Consider the following 26,056-nt stretch of genomic DNA (forward strand, 5'->3'; position numbering starts at 1 on the left):
GTGTTTTCCTTTTAGTCTTTATCAAAACAATTACTTGACCAACTATATTTGTATGTGTAGCTTAGACTGTGAAGGCCTTTCGTTACATATGTATTTTGTTTCTGGAATTTTAAATATTTTTTGTATTCGATTGATTCCAAAAACAAGACAGATTTCTGACGAGATAAGTATATTCATAGTTGAGTCCAGGGCTGATGATTCGATTGGTGTATCGATTATATCGGAAATTGCTCTTGAAACGGATGAGATTCGAACAGTGAAATGATCATTTGTAACGCCGATCATTGACTCTTCGGTTCCGCCTCTCCCACATTGATCACATTTTGGCATAACGCTTAGCGTTTGACATAGAAACAGCCTCCTCTTCCTGCTCTTTTCACTCTTCCCGTTTTGCTCTTTTGCTCATTTGCTCACTCCTTTTATTTCCAATGTCTAATGATGCCTAGGCTTGCTCCTGCAGCTGAGCACGCGACTGTCTCACGGGTCTGTCCGACCAGAGTGATGCCTGTCCGCCATTTTGTGCCTGATAGGACAATGGCGGTGGTCCGAGCTGAGCCTGAGGCACCAGCTCCGCCTGAGGATTAAACTGATTGTTGGTGTTGTAGTTGACCAATATGTCGCTGGCGAGGCTATGTCCAATGTTGACACCACGATCCGGATAATATTGCTGTTGTTGCTGCTGTTGTTGATGTTGAAGTTGATGTTGCGGTGGTGGTGGTTGTTGCACCACTTGTTGCTTGTTGCTGCCACTTTGTCGCCAATGCTTGTGTTGTGACACCGGCAGCAGACGGTACAGACTCTCCGCTCCTCCTCCGGACGCACTCGGATAGCTGGGCACAAAGTACGGCGAATATGGATGCTTTGCGCTGTTGTGGCGCAACCGCTTAAACTGTGGTGCCAGCGGTGCCTGTTGTGGCGGTGGTGGTGGTAGCGGTGGCGCCGCAGGTCGTTGCCAGAACTGCAATGGCGCCGCAGCGGGAGGACGCAACTGATACTTCACCGGTCGTGCTTGCAGCTGATTGTCCAAGTAGGCAGGAGGCAAAGGAGTGCTGTAGATTCCCTGTGGGGTCTCGTATAGCGATAGGGAGGGGGAGGGTGACTGCAGTTGCAGCTGTTGTTGTTGTTGTTGTTGCTGTTGCTGTTTTCCGACTCTCAGCTGCCTTTGACGCTGCAGAAACAATGCATCTGAGAGATACGAGTCCTGCTCCTGTCCTGGCTCCACAGTTGGCTCCAGCTGCAGCTGCTGATGCTTCCCCACGCGCAGTTGACGCTGTCTTTGTGGCTGCGATTGGGATTGAGATTGGGATTGAGGCTGATAGACGATCGCCTTGAAGGCATTCTGATCCTGCTCGTCGGCACTGTAGTTGACCATTGGCAGGAAGGGCTGCCGGTCAAAGTCGGGTGCCTGGAAGCGACCCGGCGGCGAGATGAGATTGCTGCGTATCAGTTGCCCCAATGCCGCATCGTATTCCGAGTGCAGCTGGACACGCGGCTTGGGCGTAATGCTCACCACGGCAACATCGTTGACGGGACTCGGCGGAGACTTGTAATGTTGACGCTTGGGCGGCTTCGTTGCCAGGAAGTCATCGATGACATTGGATTTGTGCGATGACGGTTGACGCTTCGCCTCAAAGTACTCGTAATAAATGGGATTCGACTTGGACAACGGCGCCTGATCCCTCTCCCTCTCCCGCTCCCTCTCCCGAACGCGCTCACCGAGACTATTGCGCTCGGTGCTCGAGCTAGGCACAAACACCAGCTGGGCAGCTGGCGGTGGACGTGGCGTTGAGGGCTGATAGTTGATGGGGTAAATGGGAATGGGAACAGCGACGGGAACCGGGACACGTTCCACGTACTTGGGAGCTTGACGGGAAGGCGGTAGGTAACCGATGGCATTGTACTTGAGCGACAGGCGGGAGGAGGGTCGAGCCGTGGTGGTGCTGCTGGTAGTGGTGCTGCTTGTGGTGCTGGAGGTGGTGCTGCTGGTGGTGGTGCTACTGGTGGTGCTGGGCCGTCGCGTTGTTGTCGTCTTTGTCTTCGGCTTGACTGACTCGTCCAGACGACTAAAGTGATCTGGCGGCGGTGGTAATACAATGCCGGGAACCAGCGGTCCCGGCGGAACGGGATTCGAGTAGTTGCTGCGATAAACAAAGCTATAGGCAGGAGGATAATAAAGCGACGGATCATCCTCGTCAAAGTCACTGATGTTGCCGTGCAGGGAACTGGGAGCGGTAACGCTGCCGTTGCCATTGAGTCCGTTGATCAGCCAGGGGCCGAGCAGTGGAGTTCTCAGCAGAGCATTGGGAGACGGACTGGAATGGGACGGCGGCTGGGAAAGCGTTTCGTTGGGAAAGAGCAGCCAGGGCGAGTAGGGCGCCGGGTAGACGTAGCTGGGCTCCGGGTTAGCTGCTTTAGGCGACGCAATCGCTCCAGTCCGGGCAGCAGGATGCGACCCCGGGCTGTGGTCCGAGTTGTGGACCTGGCCGTAGGGCGCGTGCTGATCCTCAGGGGAGAGTGTTGCATTGCCTGGCGACGAATGGAGGCTCTTGATTTGATTATCTCGGATAAGCTGCAGTGGCCCATGCGGCTCGAGCTGCACGGGAAATGGAGGTGGCACCACAGGATTTGGCGGCAGCTTGATCTGCCTCGGCGGTGCATCGTAATCATCAATTGCCGGCCACACATCATTCGCATCATTGTCGGCCTCGTTCAGTCCGCCGCCTTTGATCACCAGCAGATGATCCTCGGCCAGCCAAATGTCCTGCTCGTTGAGTCCTCCAAAGTTGCGCTCATTGTCCAGTGGCACCTCCGAATTCCGGGCATAACTCAGCACACCCGGACGCTTAGGCACACGACGGAACAGTTCCTTCTCAATAAGTCCGTACTTTCCATCTCGCACCTGATCCGACAACGTCTTCTTCGCGTCCTCCTTGCCCTGCTTACCCTTCGCTCCAGACGCCTCCGCCTCCTTGCCCGATCCCGCACTCAACCGAAGTATGCCGTTGTCCCAGTTGTCAAAGTCATCCGGTTCATTAAGCAACGCCTCATCATCGTCATCATCCCGATAAGCAGACGGGGATGGGGATGGAGATGGAGACGGTCTCGCCAGACGATAGGAGCTACTCGCCTTATGTCGCAATTGCTTCGTTGTCGGTGTGTTTGTCGTTGTTGTTGTTGTTGTTGCCGAGCTGCTGCTGCTTCGACTGCTGTTGGTGGTCACCGCGGACACCTCGTATGTGGAGTGACCCTGCGAGTTGTGAATGTGTCCAGCCACCAGGCGTTGGATCATGCGGGGCCTGCAAGCGACAAGAAGAACAACCAACAAGATTACTACATACATACATACATAAGTATTTCAGCTCAAGACATTAATCAATGGCGGCGCCCAAAATGGGCAGACGCCAAAAGGTACGAGTAACAACAAAAGACAACATCAGCGACAAAAAAAATGGCAACTCTGCAGCTAGAGATGGGCATGTGACGCTAGCTGCGATGGTGCGACTGTACTGTTCAATAATCGATTTCAGAGTTTTTATGATGGAATTTTCTGATGAATAAGAGCCATGTTATATTACGTTGCAAATAGAAAAAGAAATCGTTTTAATTGTCGCTAAAGATAACAAATGGGTGTTTCATTTAAAATTAGAAAAATAATTTTAAAATTTTTAAAATAGTTTAAGTAAACAAAATATATATAAAGTTCAAATTTTGTTGCTGTTCCAAGTTAAATGTAAATGTATCTTACACAATATTTTAATGTCTTGATAATAGAAATTTTACTTCTTAAAAAGTATAATCAGGACTGTTCCGGTTTTTACTTTTGGCAAGATTTATTGGAAGTGAAAATCTTTAGCCTGTTCTTACTTCAATCTGGAAATATTTACCGCATTGAAAAATATAATTATAATTTGAAAATATAATTTTAAAATGTTTATCCCAAATGCAACGTGAATAATTACAGTTTTTTAAATTCGATAAAATAGAAAGTGAAACCCGGAGCAGGCCTGAATATTATTTTTGTTGAAAGTGTTTAAAGTGATTAAAATTTGACTTTGTTATTGTGAAGTATTAAGATTTCATCTTTAAAAAAGGATTTTTATTCGTATATTTTTCATATTTTTCTCAACGCTTAGGCGATTTATGTTTTGATTGCAAGCTCGAGTTACCATCTCACATCTCTAACAAACGCAAACAGAAACTTACGTTTTGAGTGCGCCTGTGGCACTGCGTGATGAGGGGAAGGAGGAGGGGGAGGGGGTGGCGGCTGGATTGGAGGACGCCGATGACAGCGACTGATGTGACTGGCGCCTGCTACTGGCGCTCCCAATGCTGTCGCTGCCGCTGCTGCTGCCTCTACCTCTGCCGACGTCGCTGCTGGCATCGAAGTCAACGCTGAGCGTTGGCGTGTCGCGTGGCTGGCGGGCGGCTCTGATGCTGCCACGATTGTTGTTGCCACGTCCAATGCTGCCACCAGGCAACAGAGGAGTTGCTGTTGTGCTTGTTGTAGTTGTTGTTGTTGTTGTTGTGGTGCCACGACGTCGCTGCGGTCGTGTTGTTGCCGGCAGCGGCGACGTGCTGCCGCTGCCATTGGCAAAGGTGCCGCTGCCGCGACTGCGACCGCTGCTGGCGTCAATGGGCAGCGTTGTGGGCGGACGTCGCTGACGTGGCGCTCGCAGCGTTGGCGCCTGCGTGCTTGTCGTTGATGTTGCTGCTGTTGCTGTTGTTGCAACACCTCCTCTGCCACGTTGCCCAACGGTACGTGTCGGCGTTCCTGTTGCAGCCGTTGTTGCTGTTGCAGCTGTCGTTGTTGCTGTTGTTGCTGTCAGCGCTGCCGCCGCCAGCAGCGTTATCACTATCAAGTGCAAGGTTAACGATGTCATCTGCACAAATATACATAAATAAACAAATAAATGATCAGAAACAATAACAAAACAAGTTACAACAACAGGCAATCAAGTGATTCACAATTGCTACTCCAAAATACCGACTTCAATTTGGAAGTGATCGACTTAAGCATACCCTGTGGCAAGGCTCAAACATTCTCCTGCTTATTAAACAACCTCCAAAAATTATAGTGTATAAACTTGCTCAGCTTGAACTGTTCAGAAATAATAACCCACAATTGTAAATGCATTAAATGAAGTAAAATCTCCAAAATTAGTCCTTTTCGCAGAAATTGCAACTCCTTTTTATGCCTTTAGTCACAAATATAGGTTTTGAGCGACACATCTGAATACTTTTAGATTTTAAAAATACACCACTTGTTTTAAAAGGTAGTTTCATTCAATATTTATTTTACATTTTTAGTACAAAAATCGGTAATAATATTTACTTTTACTTTTTATTTTGAATATTGAAAAATTAACTTTTTAATTTGTATAATAAAAATGTAAAATAAAAGTTTTATGATAATTTTTGAATAAAATTCTTTTATTTTTATCGAAAAATAGTATTAAATATATTTTTAAAAAATTTTATTTTTAACAGTGAATAATACCAAAGCCGGTGGTTCAAAATAAACTTTTTTGGTTACAAAAATATTTTCTTTTTAGACCTAAGCTTTGATTTTAATGCAAAGAGCCTTCCTGCACACATTGCAGGGTATAATTATACAGTTATGAAAACCAACTGTGTTTAGGCTCGTTGAGATTGCGCAGAGTGGCTTCACTTGCTCATTCCATGCCGTTTCATTCCATTTCATTCCGCTTAACCTCATACCCCACTCGACACTTCCCCTCACACACCATCACTATTTCTCTCTCTCTCTCTGTCTACCTTTCTCTCTCTGTCTCACTCTTGCCGATGCGCTCAAGTGCATTCAGCAAACAAATCTGCCATCTGGTTTTATTGTTGTTGTTGTTTGTTTGCTGTGCTATTGTTGTTGTTTCGCGCACGCGCCAAATTTCAACAAACAATTGTTGTTATTGTTGTTGTTTCTTTCATGTTAATTATCTTCGCTCAATAGATAAATGACCAAAATGCGCTTCTCTGTTGTTGCTGTTGTTGTCTGTTATTGTCTGTTATTGTTGTTGATCTTTGTGGCTGCTGATTTGTGGGAGACTGTTCACTTTCAGTTTCAGCTATTTTTTTTTTTTTTTTGGGTGCCCCTCTGATGCGGCAGCTGTAAAGCTTTATGAGGCTTTTAATGAGCGTGACCACAAGTGCAATTGATATGGGACTTTTGAGTTTGAGACCTGTTTCGGAACTTTTAGTTTGTTTACGATCGTTACGAGTCTATCGTTATATCATGGTTTGGTTCAAACTATCAAATAACAGTCGCTGTTCCGGGTTTTCACTTAAGTCAAGAACTGTCAAATACATTTTATTCTATGAAATTTATCTAAGGAAGCAAACAAATTTTATTAAATATTACAAAAATTAAATACAATCTATGAAGACTTTTTCCATATAGACATTGTGAAACTACCTAAGCTTGCAAAATAAGTGGGTTCGATTGCCCATCATGTTAATCCTAACTGTGTTTGTAAGCTCCTTCGGTAAGGTACTCTAAAAATGTCATATTTAAAAAAAAAATACTCTTAAAACTATCTTTTTAACAAGAACTAATTATGTGAGGCTATATAACTTAAAAAATGCCATAAAAACAAATTGTTAACAATTGCTATTGGTCAAACCGACAAAGTAATATGTCAAACAATTTCACCGTAATTGGAATTGAAATTGAAATGGAATTGATATTGCGGTTGAATTGAATTGCAATTGAAGTTGATTTAGAGGCTCCAGTTAGCCAAGTTAACAAACGAATTCCGCAATGGACACAATTCGAATGGCTTTATGCAGTGCCCACAAAGAACAATTAAATAATAATAGTAAAACAACGAAAAGGAAAAAAAAATTATATACAAAATATCCAAAATACAAAAAAAAAAGAAACGAGAAACAAAATAAAAAATGAATTGAGTCCAATTTAATCTATGACACCATCGCCCCGAACTGCTTTCAAATAAACTAATTAAATTGAAGTAAAGCAGCAAAACAACAGAAACAACAAAAACAACAAACAAAAAAGGCGCAGGCCACAAAAAACAAGCGACTACAAAGAATTATTTATTGCCAATAGATGACGTCGCAGTCGCAGTCGCAGTCACAGTCGACGTCGTCGTAGACGTCAAAGTCGCCGTCGCAGTTGCCTTTCATTCAAAAAGCAAAGAGCTCTGCAAATTGGCGGCTCTATTTCGATGTAGACGTCGACGCTAGGCTTGGCCTGGAACATGGAACGTGGAACATGGAATATGGAACGCCAAACGTGGTACGTGCGGCTCTATGATGAATCTGACGCGGCAGCGCAGCCACTACAAACACCGTTAGGCAGTGGCGCGCGCGCACGCGAACGCTTTTCATGTTTTATTATACCCTGTGCATAGCCAATGGGTATATACAACCATGCAAAATGAGTATATAAATCAGGCATACAAGTCATATAACGTTTTTAGAAAATGTCTGTTATGGAAATCGTAAAAACCATACATAAATATTAAATAAAATATATGAAATTAAGTTGATATTTTTTAATTCCATCTGGATTCAAGTAAATATTCCAACAGTATATTAAGACACTTGGAATTATACGCAAAAATTATTTTTTTCGAAATGATCTCAAATTTAAAAAAATTGTAATATGTTTGTTCTATATAGTATGTGTTGATCTATAATATATGTATATATAATACGTATAACATCTTGGTTTGAGTTATTTTGTTTTTGGAAAGACAAATTTTCGATCACGCACTGTACTGATATATTGTTAGGTGAACAGGGTATCTGAGATATGAGCATACTCGCTTAAATCACTTTTACTTGTTTCTTACTGCCTTGTTTTTTTCTATCGACTTGAATTTAGTTTTTTTTGTTTTTTTTTTAACTTTTGATTGCCAAACAACAATTTGGTTGCCATAGCTGTTGTTGTTGTTGTGGTCGCTGTCGTTGGTTCTACGTATTAAAAATTGGAGCGCTGGACAGGCACAGGGGCTGTTACTGGAACTGGCGCATTCCGTTGCCTTCAATCCAGTTACGAATCACGTTCCATTTGATTGTTTCAGTTTTTCGGTTTTTGGCTTTTTGGTTTTTATAGCATAATTTTTGTTATTGTTGTTACATTTGCTATTTGGTTGCACTTTGCATCGTTCGCTTTAAAAGCGATTACTCTTGTTGTTGTTGTTGCTCTTGTTGTTGCTCTTATTGGGCTTGGCAACTGCGCCCACAATGTGACGATGCCGGCGCCTGCACTTGGAAACGCTCCAAATTCGAAAAGCAACTCCAAAAACCAACTTCAAGTCAACAACAAAAACTTCAACCTGTCGCTTGAAGTTGGCCAATTAGACACGTACATAGCGCGTATGACTAATCAACCACAACAACAACAACAACAACAAAAAATTTGACAACAAAAGTAAAATGTTATTTATGATTTTTGATTTCAAATCGTTGTCCTTGATTTGGGTTTGGCATGTTTTCGAAGGCGTTTATGATTTGGGCGTTAAGTGGAGGCCAAGCCAGGGGAGTGGCACTTTGGGCAGAAGAAGAGGGACGAGGTACACACACACACACACGCACACCACACTAAAATTTTGTCTGCTTTTTGAGCCATCTTTGTCAAATCTTTTTAATTCACCTTTAAATATGTTTTTCAAACAGCAGTTAATTTTTATTTTTAATTCTCTCAATCAGCAGCACTATTCACAGCGCGTATGTAAACGCACTAAAACTCAAATTAATACTGTCAACTCTTGAAGTATAGAAATTCGACTAAAATATATAAAGTATAGTAGTTGAACATTTTAGAAAGCCTTTTGAAAGCCAATGTATGATCTGCTCTGATTAGCTTAATCTGGAAATTAAGCAAAACAATTGAATTTTGTAGATTTGCAGGAAGTCGCTCGACACATTTAAGCTCCCCAAAAAATGGTATAAACGAAAAGCAAATACAAAAGCAAATTATGAAAACATTATTTTGATTTAAATAAACGCATTTTATTGTGTGTAACATTTGGAGCAGATCATGAAAAAAAAAGTGGCAGAATACAACATTTAGATATCGGATGTCGTGCTCAATATGGAAAGTTTGGAGTGCTTTCCAACAGCGTATAAAACAATTGTTAAATAATATAATATGGGCTGACAATAAATTGGTAGAGCGAAAATCCAGTTACTTATTAACAATTTATGTCAATTTAATTATAGAAGGCGTTTATTGGAAGGTGGAATGACCGTAAACTGATTAATGGAAGAATCTTCTCATAAATTAACGATGTATATGTATAGAGATTTATGAAAAGGAAATATATCCATATAATTGTAACACTAAAGGTAACCAGTCAATTTACCGTCAGTTGTAAGTTATTGTTATTATTATTGCAGTTAATTATAATGACTTTATAGACTCTGCTAAAGGAATATTATCTATCAAACTATAGGTAAATTAAAAGATTCATAAAAGTAAAAAGAATATATTAAACCATTTTTTTTCAATATGCAAAATTGTGTAAAAAATATACTCCTGTTTAAATCTTGAATTGCTATTATATTTACAATTAATTAGATTTATTGTTATAAATCTAGGGATGATTAAAGCCCAGCAGAAGTTAGTATCAGTAATTAATGCCATTAGCAATAGTTGCCAATAAGATTTTTAAATATTTTTTGCGTTATTAGAAAGTACAATTACAGCGCCCTTTTACTATTGCATAACATATAATATTAAGCAGCTGTTAATTGACATGACATAAATAACAGTCTCTTATCTATTTATTTATTTATTGCTTTTCATTTGGTTTTCTCGAATTTCAAATTTCAATTTCAAATATTTAAGTCATAAACTTGAGTTGAGCTTACGAGTTTGTCTTATTCAATCGTGTATCATATATTTGGACAATCCCTGGGCAATATTGCCTCATACCTGTGCAATTTGATAGCGTTCGGTTTAACACTTGATCGAGTTTAGCGTAACTTATGGTCAATAAACTAAAATTAAAGAGACCAAAAGACAAAGCCAGCAACGAATTTCAAATGCAATATAATCAAATGAGAAATAAGAAATAAGAAATAAAAATAGAAATGAAAACAAAAAGAAAAAGTAAGTCACTTGGCTATCGATATGCCGACATCAGCGGCAGCGGCAGTGGCAGAGGCAGCGGCAGAGGCAGAGGCAGCGGCAGAGGCAGCGGCAGAGGCAGCCTCAACGCAGTGGGAGCGAACTCGGCTTCTCAATTCCCAATAGTTCCCGGCTGTGACCACCCCTGCCGCTCCGCCCCCTCCAACCACCCACCCACCCACACAAAGGCGACCCACTGCGGTGTCCGACTGTTGAGGTTGAGACATGCGGTGCAGGTTTTGTCGGTCGTCCACTGTCCGTCCGTAGGTCTGTCTCTCTGTCCGTCTGTCCGTCTGTCCACAGTCAGTTTGCATATTTTGCCGCCAAAGAGCCAAACGAATTTTCTGTTAAAAATTTGTGCTCTTGTTGTCGTTGTTGTTGTTGCGGCAGCTACTCGCAATGGTCTGGAATTTTAAATAAATGCGATTTAGTTGTGCAACATTTTTTCTTTACATTTTTCTCTTCGTGCCCGTCGACAGCAACAGTAACAACAACAACAACAACGACGACGGCGTGGACGCTACTTGCACCGCAAATTTATGGTAAATAATTAAAGAAACAAAGCACCAACTACAATAGCAACAACAACAACGACTACAACGACAGACAGAAAACAAAACTTTACTTGAACATTAACGAACTTTTAATACGCTAACAAAGAATATTTGCATTCCTCAAAATATCTACAAACTCATTAAAACAGTTGCAATTTATTATTTACAGCCATCGTCACACAAATAGTTAAAAAATTCTATATAAAAGGCATACTCTGAAGCCTTATTCAGTTTTCATTATAAATTAAATAACATGAATTTAATAAATGAGAAATATTCCATAATATTCAAATGAGCTCCAAATAAACAGCATTAAATGCTTATCTAAATCACTTTTCAAGTGGAGATGGTTCTGTTGACTCTGATAACGTATATAGCCATTTATAACATTTATATAAAATTCATGAAATCAAATTGAAATCCGCAAGTTTATATTCGAATTCCTAGGAATTGTAAATTGTACAATAAGTTGAGTAAGAGATTAAAGAAAAACCAAAACATACTGAACACTGCAACCAATATTATATTTTTAATGCCCTGTAAATGTGAACTGAAGTCAGTTGGAGGTCGGAGAGTTAACTCATATAAACGATTATATGTTTTTTTTTATAAATCAATCACTGCCCTTAAAAAAGTAAATTAATGAATCCTAAAATTAGCAGCTCCCTGTAAATATGTATATATTATTTTAATATAACTCCCATTACAGGGTAGCGACTAGTCGTGTACTTGTAACTAGAGCACTTTTACTTGTTTTATTATTGTTATTGTGCTTTGCTATTTTTTGTTCGTTGCTGCAAAATCAACGAAAAATCAACGTCTATCAAAAACAGCCTTCCACACACAACATACACACACAGAAATGCACAGACACATATGTACATAAATATATAGAAATCATATATGTATGAGCTGAGTTTATTCTGTGTTCGATCGCTCTGACGTGAAAGCGAGAGTGTTGCCGTTTGTGTTGTTGTTGTTGTTGTGATTGTGATTGTTGTTGTTGTTGTTGCTGTTGTCCCAGTTACGCGTCAAGCATAACTTAAGCCAACAACAACAAACATGAAGAGCGTCAGACAACAACAAAAAATATTTACAAAATATTCATTGATTTCGAGCGTCGTAATTTTTTATAGGTTTTCTTTGTTGTTATTGTGGTTTTTCATTTTAGACCATTTCTTTGCTGTGTGTGTTGTAACAGTGCCCAGTGGCATTATATAACGTGGCAGGCAATGTGGCATGCCACAGGCGGTAAACAACATGGCATCGAATCGACAAAAGTTCTCTCTGAAATGATAACATGTGGTAGAGACGTTGTTAACTGGAAGTGGGAGAGGGGGAGGGGGTGGGTAGCTTCCATAATTAATTACATTGTCTGTCAGATTCTGGGAATTATTTGCGTCTTTAATTGCGCTGCTTGCAACGTCAATGGAATGTTGACAGGCCATGCGTCGTATGCGTAATCTTGTTAGATATTCAATATTACGTATGCGCCGCGTTGTTCCGCAGTGCAACCCACAATTATGTGGGCTGAATCTGTGTCATTCACTGCAAAGCACACAAATACAACAACGCCATCGATGCTGTTGAAGAAGTTGGGGGAGACGAAGACAGAGACGGAGACGAAGTTGTGGCCAAAATAAGCAGCCTGGCCACAATTTCCGCTAGCCGAGTCGCAATATCGATTGGGCTACAACAACAACAGCAACTGACTGCAAGGCGCGCGCGAAACGAGCAATAAAAAATCACTTGATTTGCATTCAAAAAAAAAAAGCAACAGCAACAAACAGTTGAGCTGAGGGAAAACTGGGCGTGGGAATGTTCAGATCCCCAACTGCAGATCAAGAGCATGCCCAGCAACAGGAGGAAACACCCCTCGCCTTTTCCACCATCTCCTTTCCCTATTCGGGCCAATTGATTCAAGTCGGCCAACAACTTTATTATGCAAAGTGAAGCCATTTTGATGCCCGTTTTCGGGGGCGGTCGCCTTCCATCATGATTTGCCCCTAATGACAAAGTATTTAACTGTCTAACGGCGGCCTCCTTGGCTTGGCCACTTCGCAAAGGGCAACACCAACAGCAACAACAGCAACAACAGCAACAACAGCAACAACAACAACAACAACAACTACAACAGCTGCTGCGGTAAGCGTAACAACATTCCAGCAGTTGAACACACACCCAAAATCGCTAGAACAGGGACTTCGCTGCGGGAGTGTCGATTCACTTCAATTCACTTTAATTTGCCAGACATGCGACCAATAATCAGTGTTGACAAACGTCAATAATAATAATTGATAATTATAATTAATTATAATATCCTAGCTCTGACAGATATTTGCATAAACTGCATAGAAATATAGAAACTGATGTATGTATAATAATTTAATAATATTTTATATTACTCAATATTTTCATAATTCTGAAAATCCTCTAGAAATATAAAATAAAACACCAAATCCAACTGAAAGCTATTTAAATCTGTTAATATAAGCTATCTGATTAAGTTATACATATGTATTAAAAATATAATAATTATTTAAAGCTTCAATTTAATAAATGTACCATTTTTAGATTTAGTGACAATATATGGTATACAAATTCAACACTTTGAGCTTTTTCTCAACAAGATTAAAATATTTTTTTTTGTATAAAATAACACCTGAGAAAAAAAATTTAAATTATGAGTATAATAGAAAATATTTTGCCCAACTTTAAGGTTGTTTCTCAACTCCTCAAGAAATATGTATGTACATATTACAAATAATATTAATAACTGAAAATAATTATCATCAATTTGCTCTTGTTCATTAAAAATATGAATACTTAGCTAGTTAGCAGCTAAATCTAGCTTTAAAATGCCTAATTTAGCAGCTCTGCCAGAGCCTGCTGCTGTCTAAACCGTTGAACGTTACTCTGGCTCTAACTGGTGCTGCTTTAAGCCTGGCCAATGGGTTGCATGTTGGTCAGCCGCTTGATTGACACCTTTTAACTACCGTGGCGCAATTGAAGCCGACGACTTTTGCGACTCTTGTGTTAAATTATTCACTTTGGCTGAGACAAAGCCGTAAACCGTAAACCGAAAACCCAAAACCCAAAAGCCAAACCCCGTGACATATTTTTTTGGGGACACAAAAACCTTTCGCAATGGAACAATGACACATTTAATACCGCCACTCGTACAGTCATCACCCAGAGAAGTGATGCCAGGACTCGAACAGAGATATTGATACGTTTTCCAATTCCCACTTGTGGGTGGCTTCAAGCTACCAATTGTTAATTGAATTGCTGTTGATAATCTATAAATATATTTTGTAATTATGATTATGATTGCAATTATAATTAACAAATGATTGGACTTGGCTTATGTAACAGGCCCAGATGAAATGGATGCTGTCGATGGCACGCCCTGTTTTCCAGCCCTGGCTGTCATTACCAGTTCGTGGTCGAGTCGCAACGAAACGAATCGAATGGAATGGAATCGAATCGAGTCAAGTTGCACTCCCGTGGCGAGTCGATTGAAATATTTGCACGTCGCATATTTAGTTAGCATAATTTGCTCTCTAATTGTCACTGACAGTTTAAGAATGTGACTGGTTGCTGCCATTGTTGTTGCTATTGTTGTTGTTATTGTTGTTCGTCATTGTCAACACTCTTTGTTGTTGCTGCTGCTGACGATTGGCACATTGCATTATTTATTTATTAGCACAACAAGTTGCAGCAACAGCTCCAATTACACCCACCGCTCCCTGACAAACGCCCCCTGGCGACCGAACCCTGCAACGCAGTCACTCTAATTAACGGTTACGCTTAAAGACTGAATGTTGTCACATGTTAATCGAATCCATCTACAATACGTTATATAGTGCAAGTAGATATAACGAGTCAAGCCTATGGGAACCAAACCGAATACTTAAGATCGTTTAGAACCCAACCCAATCCACAGCCAACCGAACCGAACCCAACTTAACTCAACTGAACTAATTGTAAGACTGGTCGTTCCAGCTTCACTGACAATTAACAATTTTATTAGGTGTCGCATGTACACACATTAATACACTCTCTAATCTTAGTGTCCGATGCGGCATTGGAATTTCCTCATAGTTCCTCATAGTTGACCCTTTGAACTCGGACCCCAGAAGAGTTGTTGTTATGCCTATTGTCTATTTGTATTCTAACATGGCGTTATATTAACTCGATTCCCATTTCCCAAACATGAGAGTTCGATATCAGTCCATTTTTGACATATTAACATACTATACTACTGTGTCCAAAAAATAAGGTGACATTTGATTTTAAACTGCGCGCTTTGAAGGATTAGGAGAATTCTTTTTGTTTTTAGGTTGGTAGTACTGTGAGTGACATCTATGTCAAATTTCATGTGAAAATATTCATTACTGTTTGAGATACGCGTCGTTTTGTGAGCTGCTAAAAGTGAGTTTCTCGTTTTTTGCAATGTCGAAATTTGTTGAGCAAAGAATTTGCATTAAATTTTGTTTGCGGAATCAATTTTCTGCTGCGGATACGTTGAGGATGGTGCAGAAAGCCTTTGGTGATGAGGCTATGTCTAAAAAAAATGTTTACAAGTGGTATAGTGAGTTCAAAGCCGGTCGTGAACGTGTCGAAGACGAAGAGCGTCCTGGGCGACCATCAACCTCAACTGACGAAGCTCACGTCCAACAAATCAAAGATTTGGTGTTGAAAAACCGTCGATTAACGATTAGAGACCTTGCTGATGATGTTGGCATATCAAAGGCTCAGTCAATACCATTTGAAGGATGTTTTGGGCCTCAAGCGCGTCAAATCTCGACTGGTACCGAAAACATTGAATTTTGGAAAAAGGGCGTCGCGTTGAAGTGTGAAACGATGCTTTCCGACTACCAGGATGTCATGAAACGGATTATAACTGGCGATGAGACTTGGATCTATGCTTACGACCCCGAAACAACCGATCAATCGAGCGAATATCGTGCCAAAGGAGAGCCGAGACCAAAAAAATCGCGCCAAAGTCGCTCCAAAATCAAGGTCATGTTGACTGTTTTCTTCGATTATCGTGGTGTTGTGCATTATGAGTTCCTTCCACCGGGTCAAACAGTCAACAAGGAATATTATCTGAGCGTTATGTGTCGTTTGCGTAACAGTATCCGTCAAAAAAGGCCAGATTTGTGGAGAGACAACTCTTGGTTTCTGCACCACGATAATGCACCATCCCATACTGCACTCGTAATTCGTGATCATTTCATCAAAAACTCAACCCATATCGTTCCGCAACCACCGTATTCACCTGATCTGGCACCGTGCGACTTCTGGCTGTTCAGCAGGCTCAAAAGACCGCTCCGGGGACACCGTTTTGACACGATAGAGGAGATTCAAGCCGCAACGAAGACGGAACTAAAGGCCATCCCGGAAAGTGACTACAACCAGTGTTTCGAAAATTGGAAAAAACGTTGGCAGAAGTGCATTGTGTCGGGAGGGGATTACTTTGAAGGGGATGAAATTGATTTGGAAGAATAAATAAAGAATTTTCAAAATAAATACAATGTCACCTTATTTTTTGGACACAGTAGTATGTATATAATGTACAGTTGTCACTTTCCATGTAAGAAGTGTTTTTCTTAATCAAAAATTTTTCAAAATATTTTCCACCTTGACAATGAAATTTTAGCAACTCCCATGTTATCCCAAAGAAATTTTTTTTAACGATATAAGGAACAATTTTAGCTTGACAACTTTTTTTTTTAAATTTCCCATGCAAATAAAAAAGTATTTATAATTAATAATAATAAAAAAAGAAAAGAGTGCCTCATTTGGAGTTTGGAGTTGGAGTTTGAGGTTAAAGCAAATGCATTTCCGTTCCACTGGACTGAATTGGGTTTGGCTTTTGCCTTTTTGTTTTTTGTTTTTTTTTTTTTTTTTGCAACTCACCTTTGGATCTTAAGATATCACAGAATGGTTGTTTCGCATTAAGAAACGGCGACACTTGTTGTTGTTGTGGTCGCTATTATTATTATTGTTGTTGTTGTTGTTGTTGTTGTGAACAGATTCAGCAATTTTCTTGCTACTTTTTCGGTCGGTTTCAAGTTTTCTCGTCGTCGTTGTTGTTGCTTTAATTTGCTTTTGTTCGTTCTACTTGCTTCTGGCTACGGAGACACGTCTAGTTCTCTTTACCTCTCAACTTCTGGTACTTTTGGGACCGGTGGCAATATTGAAAATGTTACTGCGTTTCTCGTTTCCCTTGGCAAATTAGTCGAGTTTAAACCAGGTTTTTAGTTTGTTTTTAATGGTATTGTTGCTCTTGGCCAATACTTGCAGCGAGATAATTGTTTATGTTCTTGTTCTTCTTGCCGTGGTTGTTGTTGTTGTTGTTGTAGTTGTTGATGTTGCTCTACATGTTGCACAGACAGCGACAACAACATGACGCGGCCAACTTCAATTTGAGGCACTGCAAAGGAAGAGCAGAAATTATTAATCAATTACATTTCGATATGTATTTCATTTTAATATTATTTTATGTTGTTTTTTCAAAAACCCTTTTTAAAACTTTTTAAATGTTTTGAAAGCTTGAGGGAAAGCTTTAAGGTGAAATGTCGCAAGTTCTTTGTAAGTATATTTTTTTTTTTCATTATTTTCTCAAGGTTCATATAAAAATCGCAGGCGAAGTCAGAGTCAAAATCGGTAGCCGGAAAAGCCACAAGTGCAATTACGAATAGACCGGACAAATCTAATGGACCGTCACAGATGTTTTTATGGCCAATTTATGTCTGGTTCCAAGTCCGGGTCACTCGATTGCCATTGAAATGGAACGTAGAGTAAAACAATTAAAATACGACTAGTTGAAAATGTTGAAATTAAATTGCTTAAAATGCGTAATTAACATTTTTAATGAGCGTTTAATTAAGAGATTTATAAACGGTAACAGCACTGGACGCTAGCTCACAACTCTCAAAGCTGCTTATCAAGGCTGCTTTGGGGTCTGAGACGTGATCTGGGTCTGGGTCTGGGTCTATACCCATACCTATACCTATTTCTAGGTCTGGGTTAGGCTTAGGTCTAGGTCTGGGACTGGGATCTGAAACTATGACATTGACAAGGCAACAAAATTAGCCACCAGAATGTTATCGCAATTGACATCAACGTTAACGTTATCGTTATCGATAACAACATCGTGAGACAATTGTATGTCAAATAAGAGTCTTCTCACCGAGTCTGTTACTAAGAGCAGAATGTGTGTCTTAATCTAAGACTTGAGCACTCTTAACCATTGGTCTGTCTTCGTTGTTATCGTTATCGTTATCGTGATGCAACTGCTGGCGAAAGGCGGAAACTGTTCGATTCAATGAGCGCACGCCGCAGGAATTAAGTGAAAAACACAGAAGAAGGAAAACACATAATGAAAAAGAAAAAGAAGATAAAGATGAAGATGAAAAAAAAGCACTCTTCAAGTGGCAAACAGAAATCTGAAGATATTTTCAAAGTGTCGCCGACAAACTGAAGAATGTCTGAATGCATTTGGATAACAGTACGAATACTGTTAGTATGCACTGTAAGCACTTTGATGATTTCTTATTGCCAATGTGGCAAGTTGGTCAACACTTGACGCCCAGTTAATTGCTTGCAACACACACACACACACACACACACATACACATACCCATACACACACAAGCATACACACATTTTTGAAGCTGTTTGTTCAACTGTGCGTGCTCAGTACATCAAAATTACATTAGTTCGCACTGGATCGCGTGAGGCGTTAAGTGAACTATATACTACTATATACGAGTGCTATTTTTATACTAGCCAAAGACGTACTACCAACTACCAACTACATTTACAGCCCAACTGACCTATATTTACAGGTACAACTCGTATCGAGTTTCGCTCTCGATGTGTTAATTAGTCGACTCTTTACTTTACTTTAGTTTATTTTAGTCTATTTTGCTTTGGTTTGCTTTTGGCTTTGATATTTGCTAACTGTTTTCTTAATGATCAACTGTGTGTGTCATACACACATAGGAGTTATACTTCTTCTTATGATTGACCCAAATTAAGCACGGAGTATTGTAAAACAGGCGTGATTTACATATATAAGTACTTATTGTGTGTCAAGTATCTTTTTGTTATTTCTCTCACTTACAGTTCCAATAATCATTCTACTCGTCCAACAAGAAAACTTGAAATTAAGTTTCTCTATTAACAGAAAAACATGAATACAATCTTTTTCAAATTCAAAAAAATTTCCTATGCTTTATTCAGTTCAGTTTTGGAAAAGTTTTATGAGAGTCAAGTAAAAAAAACATTTAACTGAAAATTAACTATGATGTGCATCTGCAGCTGCAACAGGAATTGTGTGGAAGCCACAAATGGCAGTTGATGACAATTGTCAACTGATTCAAATAAACCACAATAATAATTTGCGATACAAAGCTTTTGACGCCCTTGAAACGCTGCTAAAAACACAAAACTTGAAACTGAATTGCAACTGAAAATCCAATTGAAACTGAAACTCAAATTGAAACTCAAATTGAAACTCAAATTGAAAATGTGGATCACAACGAGCATCGAACGCATCGAGTAGCCGACAAATTTGCTGTCGATTCATGTCCGATTCAGAGACTCACAAAATCCGAATTCAAATTCGAATTCGAATGCCTTCCGCTGTCAAGTGCTACACATTAACAACAACAATAACAACAGCAGAGGCAGCAACAACTCTATTATTCATGGAAAGCCGGCGATATCAAAGCACCAAAGACATCAACTAAATGATTACAGAGACCCCAAAGCAGCCAAAAGTTGTCGGTGATTAAACAATACTCGTAAAAAAAAATAAAAACAATTATTGTTGGCCAGACCAAGAGCGCGAATGAAAGAGAGAGAGAGAGCGGGATAGGGCGAGTAAGAGAGAGAGAAAGAAAGAGATGCTCTGCTCGCTTCGCTTCGCTTAATGAATGAATCGAATGATCAAACGAATGCAGCCAAAAGCGAATGAATCGTTGCCAGACACTTTGAATGAAGCGTGAGATTGTGCGAACGGAACTCGTAAATCAACGTGTTGTTGCTGCTGACGATTGTCGTCAGCATCTGCCACTGCAACCTCCCTCTACCCCTGCCCCTGCCACAGAGTTTAAGCTTGAGTTTGAGTCTGATCATCATCAACGGCTATCAGGCGTTAAAACGTTCGATAAGCGTCAAAGCGTTTGAGTTTTTGATTAATCGACTTGTGAGTTGCAACTTGAGGCAGTTGCAAGTTGCAACATGGGGTGTGGAGTGTAGAGTGTGGAGTGTGCAGTGTGCAGTGTTTGTGCCTTGCCACTTGGGGCATTAATTGGGCGCAAGCTGCAAATTCGACTGCCGTTTAATTGAGGAATCGCTCCGACAGATCGTGCCACACGCATCTGGCCAACAATTGCAACATGCAACAGCCGCAGCACCACCACCAACAACAACAACAACTTAGGGGAAATTGCAAAACATTTGGCCAACAGAGTTCGATATCCGGTTGACTTCAAGTTGCTTAACAACTTATTAAATCATTTTTGTGTATATTTTGTTGCACTTTATCGTGCCTCGCATACAAAAACGCGGCACGCAAAATACATTATTTTTTATTAAAAAAAAATTCATAAAAATCATAATATTGATTTGGTCAGTTGGCAACCCACATAAATGGACAAAAAGTGTAAGAAATCAGACAACTAGTAGTATTTTGAGTCATAAACTAACGATGTGGCAACGTTGGGAATCAACAAAGTTACAGATACAAGGATGTGTACTATTCTGTATTTAGATACATAAATAGTATTGTGTAATGTGAAGGTGAAACAACACATACAAAGGGAGAGAGAAGAACAGAAAGAGGAAAGAAAAACTTAATTTGAATCATGAAGGGGTTTTACTATACATTTTATTTGACAGTCTGGCAGCCTTTGCAGCAATACACCTACTATGTATGGTATAAAGTACCACGATTGTTACTTATCTATATCTTATTTAATCGAATATTAGAATTCAAATTAATTTTAAATTGAAACGCAACAAGAAGAAAGAAATAAAGACTTTATCTTTTAATAATATTGATCTGAAATCTGCAGACCAAACTTTCCAGTATACTCTAAAAACATCTTGTGGATTTCTTTACTGTATATCATCTCAATGATGATAATGATTTATTTGTCTTATGCGTAGTACTCATAATCAACAATATGAATTGCCGGATGCATGTGGCAAGCATTTTCCATCAGTTTTCACCTGCAACTTGCTCCCATGCTCTTTGCACTTGAAAACTGTGGCATATGTGAAAAGGTGCCACGCCCACAAGCGACTACCATTGTTTGCTGTCGAGAAAGTTTTCTTTTTATTTTCATTTTCTACACAGATTGAGGTTGAGATTCAAGTTGCCACATGCAACATATATATATACGTACAACACTTGTTGCCACAGCCTCGAAATATTTGAGCTTTTCAATAGAACTTTTTAAAAAATAACTTGCAAATTGTGAAACTAATAAACAGTGTACGATTTCAACTGGTCGTAAATTTTAAATAATAATTTTCATTCACAACACTCTACACTGTGTCGAGTATTGAAATGAATAGACTAGAGTTTATAAAAGTATGCCTTTACATATATTTATGTAATTTTCAATATTTTTGTAAAGTCAAGACCTGTACCCAATAATGGGCTAAAGTCTTTAAACAAAGGGCTATCGGATACAGGGCTATATCATTTTTACTGTCAAATTGTCTAATTCATTCTTAGTGAAAAGTCTCGACGACTTTGTCAAAATCTACAATAAATATATTGATTTATTATTACATATATAAATCGGATTATTTACGACATGGATTACGTAAGATTGGAATCAAGAGACGGATATCTAATCACCATCGATTTCAAAGTCCTGCAGCGATCGAAGGTAGTTCAACAAATGTGTTCGTATTCTTATGCCGAGAATAAAGACACAATACTTCCAATGCATGGCATCAATCATGATATACTACTGAAAATCCTTCTCTGGCTGGAGTACCACAAAGACGACGAGGAACCAGCGTGGGTCCAGAGCAAAGAGGAACCCACCGACATCGAGCGTCAGATCGATGACTGGGACAAGGAGTTTCTACGTGAAAAACTCTCCACTGTTCGGGTTATCATGAAGGGTGCCGACTACCTTGATATTAATTGGCTGTTAAAGCTTTGTGCTCGCAAGTTACGAATTCGTGGATCCGCCGAATTATACCTACGTATTCTGGGAACAATTTCGCCCATTGATTAGTTAATATTATGTTAGAAGTTCTCTATTTGTACACTATATATATTTGTATATGTACACGCAAACTATTTAAGAATTGCTGATGCTGATAATTTTATTGAATTAATTCAAACTGAAAAGGCATCCAAATCGTAGTAACTAAATATAGTATAACATTTTGTCAAATTATTGTAATCTGGATATTCTCATATGTAAGCATCTTAAAAGACTTGTTTAGAAAGGATTATGGTTGAAATATCACCAACACATTTACATAATTATCCTTATTCCACCCTTCGTACTACTTTCGTCACTAGCGCGAGCTACCGTCCGCAGTGAATATAAACATACCTTTGTCTAGAGTTTCAATTTGATTTCTATATTCATAGCCTTACAATATTTACACTCATTAGGCTAGTTTTGAAGATAATTTTTTTCACTTTACATTTTCTGTTTAATTTCCGATCTGTTGTAACATTTCCTAGGATTCTAACTAATACCCAGTTATTAAGTCATGCATTTTCATTTAAAGAAGGTATTTCACTACAGTTTTCATTATTGATCACTTTAAACATTATCTGTTATTTCTCTTTGTAGAAGAATAAAGAAATCGAATTTTTCTTCTTTGAAGAGAAATATTGTTTATTTATTTATTTTTGATCAATTATTTACCTTAATATTGTCAAGTTAGTTAAATTGAACAGTTTAAAGTGCGCATTCGAATGCCTTATAGATTGTTTTTTCTTCTAACTACTTTTAAGTTAAAAATTTATATTTGAGCATAACCATGTATGAAAATTTCAATAGACATTTACAAGTACAATGAGGAGTACGACGACCGAGTACCGAGTACCAAGTACCGAGTACTGAGTACCTGGCTAGATTGTTGGCCCCACCTGCTCTTTGCAAATTTCTTGGTATTTGTGCACATTTAATGCATTTTTCGCGTGCTGTGCATTAATTTCCATTCATTTTCATTTTCATGTTGCGTTGTGCATTTTTTTGTTTTTTTCTGTTGCTTGCATTTGTTGTTTGCGACTTTGTCGAACGCCTTTTGTCACCGAGTTGTTAGTGTCTGCTCACACGCATGCGCAACAACAACTACTGCAACAATCACAACAACCACAACAACAGCAACAACAACACCCCAAACAATTATACGCTTTTGACGAAGAAGAAATCAGAAATTTGTTGGCTTCTTCATTTGCATTTTGTTTGTATTGCGTTGGCCATTGAGCAAATGGCCAAATACGTAAGTAACGGGGCTCAAAGACCCACCGCATTCGTCATTCGCAGTTCGACATTCAGTACTATAATTAAATCGCATTAATTGCAGCAGACATTGCATTAATCGAATGTGGCAATTGTGAGAACCAACCGACAGTCGTCATATTAAAATTGGAATACGGAATACGAAATACGACATACGGAACATGGACTATAAAATGTGGAATATGAAATTCGGAATGCCAGCGAAACGTATGGCAAATTGTGAATTGTCGATTACACAATAAATTGCCGACCATTTGTCGACTCTCTGATTGCGAATTGTGAGTTATGAGTTTCGATTTGAATCTGAATCTTAAGTTGAATCGGAATCTACAACTGAATCTGAATGGGCTGTCAGACAAATTGCTGACATTTGTTAGTTATGACAGGTGCTGAGAGGCCCTTAAGCCCGTTAACCTCTTGGCCGGCAACTGACAGTGGACAAACAATACTTAAGGGAGAACAAATTTGTAGCAAGATTTTTTTTATTGGTTAACCATTAATTTGAATTCTCAATGGGTTTATTTCTTTTGAACTTCTTGCAAAACCTTTTTTTTTATTTATTGCAATGAATTCTGATGTTAACCATATTTAAGTTTCAAAAGTATATCATATCGAGCAAGCGGCAAAAAGTTAATTTTACAGGAGGGTGTTTTTCGGAATTATCGTGTGTCTTGTTTCGTATTGACAGGCCAATATCTCCGTTAATTTATAAAATTAAAATTTAATATTTTGGTTGCAGATGTTGTTGGTATTTATGAAAACAATTGCATGAAAATAAAAGTTTTGGAAAAATGTCGCTTGCCACATTTATGCAAAAAGGTCTCGATATGTTCATAAATATACAATCCATTTTCTACTGAATGATCTGAAATGACAATATTTTACATTTCCTTAGAATAAAAATAAATAGCCTTACGCAGACAGAACCATGATTTTTATCGACCTAATCATAATCATAACTGTGCTTAATTTAAGAGCAATCGAATGTCAAACAGTTTGTTTATTTGCACTTTGTAATAGAAATTCATAATTTTAAATTTTACTTAGGTTCAAAATAATAAAGGTTAGGTAACATAAAATGTAACGAAGAATTGCATTGCTACGCATTTCAACACTCCTAGAATATAAAAGTCAAACATTCCGTTTAAATATTTAACACAGTTTCAAATTTAGTGAGCACTTAATTGTTGAAATAAATCTTAAGTTCTCCTATGTAGTGTGGCCTTTTTATGTCCCGTGTTTTTTCTGTAATATGTTGTAGAGTATAAATATTTTTTTTCACTCTATTCAGGGGCTTCCCATTATAATTGAACAGCAACAAAAATTGCGCCTTTTTATTTTGGCAGCCGTAATTGAAAAGCCGACAACCGCAACACGAACCGCAAATAGCGAAAAGCAACAACAAAAATGCCAAAATGAAAATGAATTTGTTGCCAGCTGTTGTTGTTATTCATGTTGATGTTGTTGTTATTGTTATTGCTGTTATTGTTGTTGTTGTTGTTGCCGCTTAAGATGAGGATGATAATAATGATGATTAAATGCTGATGATGATGCGCGTGCCGTGGCGCCATTTGGCTTTTGGCCAAAACCAAAACGATCTTTGTGCAAATTTGTTAACGCTTCCGGCCAGGCCAACAGAGTCGGGCTTAAGCTGCAGCTGGAGCTGGAGTTGGAGTTGGACAGGTTGACTTGCTGACTGGGTACCCAGCTGACAAAAGCCTTGCTACTGTTATAGCAACAATAACAACAGCAACAACAATAACAATAACAATGACAATAGCAACAACAACAACAACAACAACAGCTGCAATTCGCCTTTTGATAACTCTCCGACATTCACTTTACCTTCTCGTTCAATGCCAAGGAAAAACGCGTCATAATTTCCGCGCCGCTTTTCACATTCAATGGAATTCACGTTTGATTTTTCTCTCTCTTGACTTGAATTTGACTTCACTTCACTTGATTTAAATGGGCAACTGGTGAAAGATGAGATTGCACTTTATACATATGCTGTCATGGTCGTAAACATAATTATTGTGTACGAAAATAAATACAAAAATAATTGAGTCGAACAGTCGGAGGGGGCGTTTCATATCATTAAAGAATTGCGAGGCTTTCCTACAAAAAAAAGAAAAAAAAAAAACTTGAGTTTTCAATGGTATCGGGTATGGTACTTTCGATTTGCCATAAAGCAATTAAAACAACTGACCGGTAGCCGTACCCAAATCTCTGATCGAGTTGGCATCGAACCCAGTTCATTTGGCCATTAGAACAGAGTAAACCGGCAGAAGGCAGTGGGAGTAGACCCGTTAATTATGGCTAATAAATTTCAACTGCCAAAAGTGCAATAAACTAGCGGACAAACTGCCGATAAAGACAGCAACAAGTAAGTACACTTAAGTCGCAACTGCTTGGCCACAATATACCCATTAAAACATGATAATACATTTAAATTGCATATGATCAATATATTGTTAAGAACCTACAAACTAAAGTATTGTAGATCTCTGATCATAAGGACTTAAGCGAATCGAAAGTAGATTCCTTTTCTTTATATATTTATTATAAACAGAAAAGTTACTACGTCTCTATAATATGACAAAACAGGAATTTTTTAAAGATCCTTAATTAACAATAATATTAAAAATGAGACATAAAAATAAAATTTTTTTACAGATGTATTATATATGAAACAAAAAGCAGCTGAACTGTAAACCCAACTTTATTCTTTATTCATATATTAAGACTTTCATCGAGCTCATTGTGATTTTGTATAATGGAAATATATATCAATAATATGCAGCATTCATGATTTGATGAAGTTTTTCATTGTATATTGCAGCTCGGTAATATTGACCATAAATACT

General features: G+C 38.9%; 2 protein-coding genes across 2 annotated transcripts in view; one reads left to right on the plus strand and one right to left on the minus strand.

The window, feature by feature from the left end:
- Positions 1-387: 387 nt before the first annotated feature.
- LOC117787821 (atrophin-1) overlaps positions 388-26,056 on the minus strand; it is a 44,216-nt gene continuing 18,547 nt past the window's right edge. Inside the window, exons 2-4 of the mRNA XM_034626444.1 lie at positions 16,591-17,107; positions 4,204-4,880; positions 388-3,296 (exon numbers count right to left, since the gene is read on the minus strand). Coding sequence (XP_034482335.1) covers positions 443-3,296; positions 4,204-4,880 — 3,531 coding nt within the window. The 5' untranslated portion in view covers positions 16,591-17,107 and the 3' untranslated portion in view covers positions 388-442. The remainder of the gene's footprint in view (positions 3,297-4,203; positions 4,881-16,590; positions 17,108-26,056) is intronic.
- Positions 21,346-21,999, plus strand: LOC117784881 (S-phase kinase-associated protein 1). Its single transcript, XM_034622736.1, has one exon. The coding sequence runs from the start codon at positions 21,510-21,512 to the stop codon at positions 21,939-21,941; it is 432 nt and encodes a 143-aa protein (XP_034478627.1). The 5' UTR covers positions 21,346-21,509; the 3' UTR covers positions 21,942-21,999.

The sequence above is a fragment of the Drosophila innubila genome, chromosome X (genome assembly GCF_004354385.1).
Source record: "Drosophila innubila isolate TH190305 chromosome X, UK_Dinn_1.0, whole genome shotgun sequence".
Taxonomy (NCBI): Eukaryota; Metazoa; Arthropoda; class Insecta; order Diptera; family Drosophilidae; genus Drosophila; species Drosophila innubila.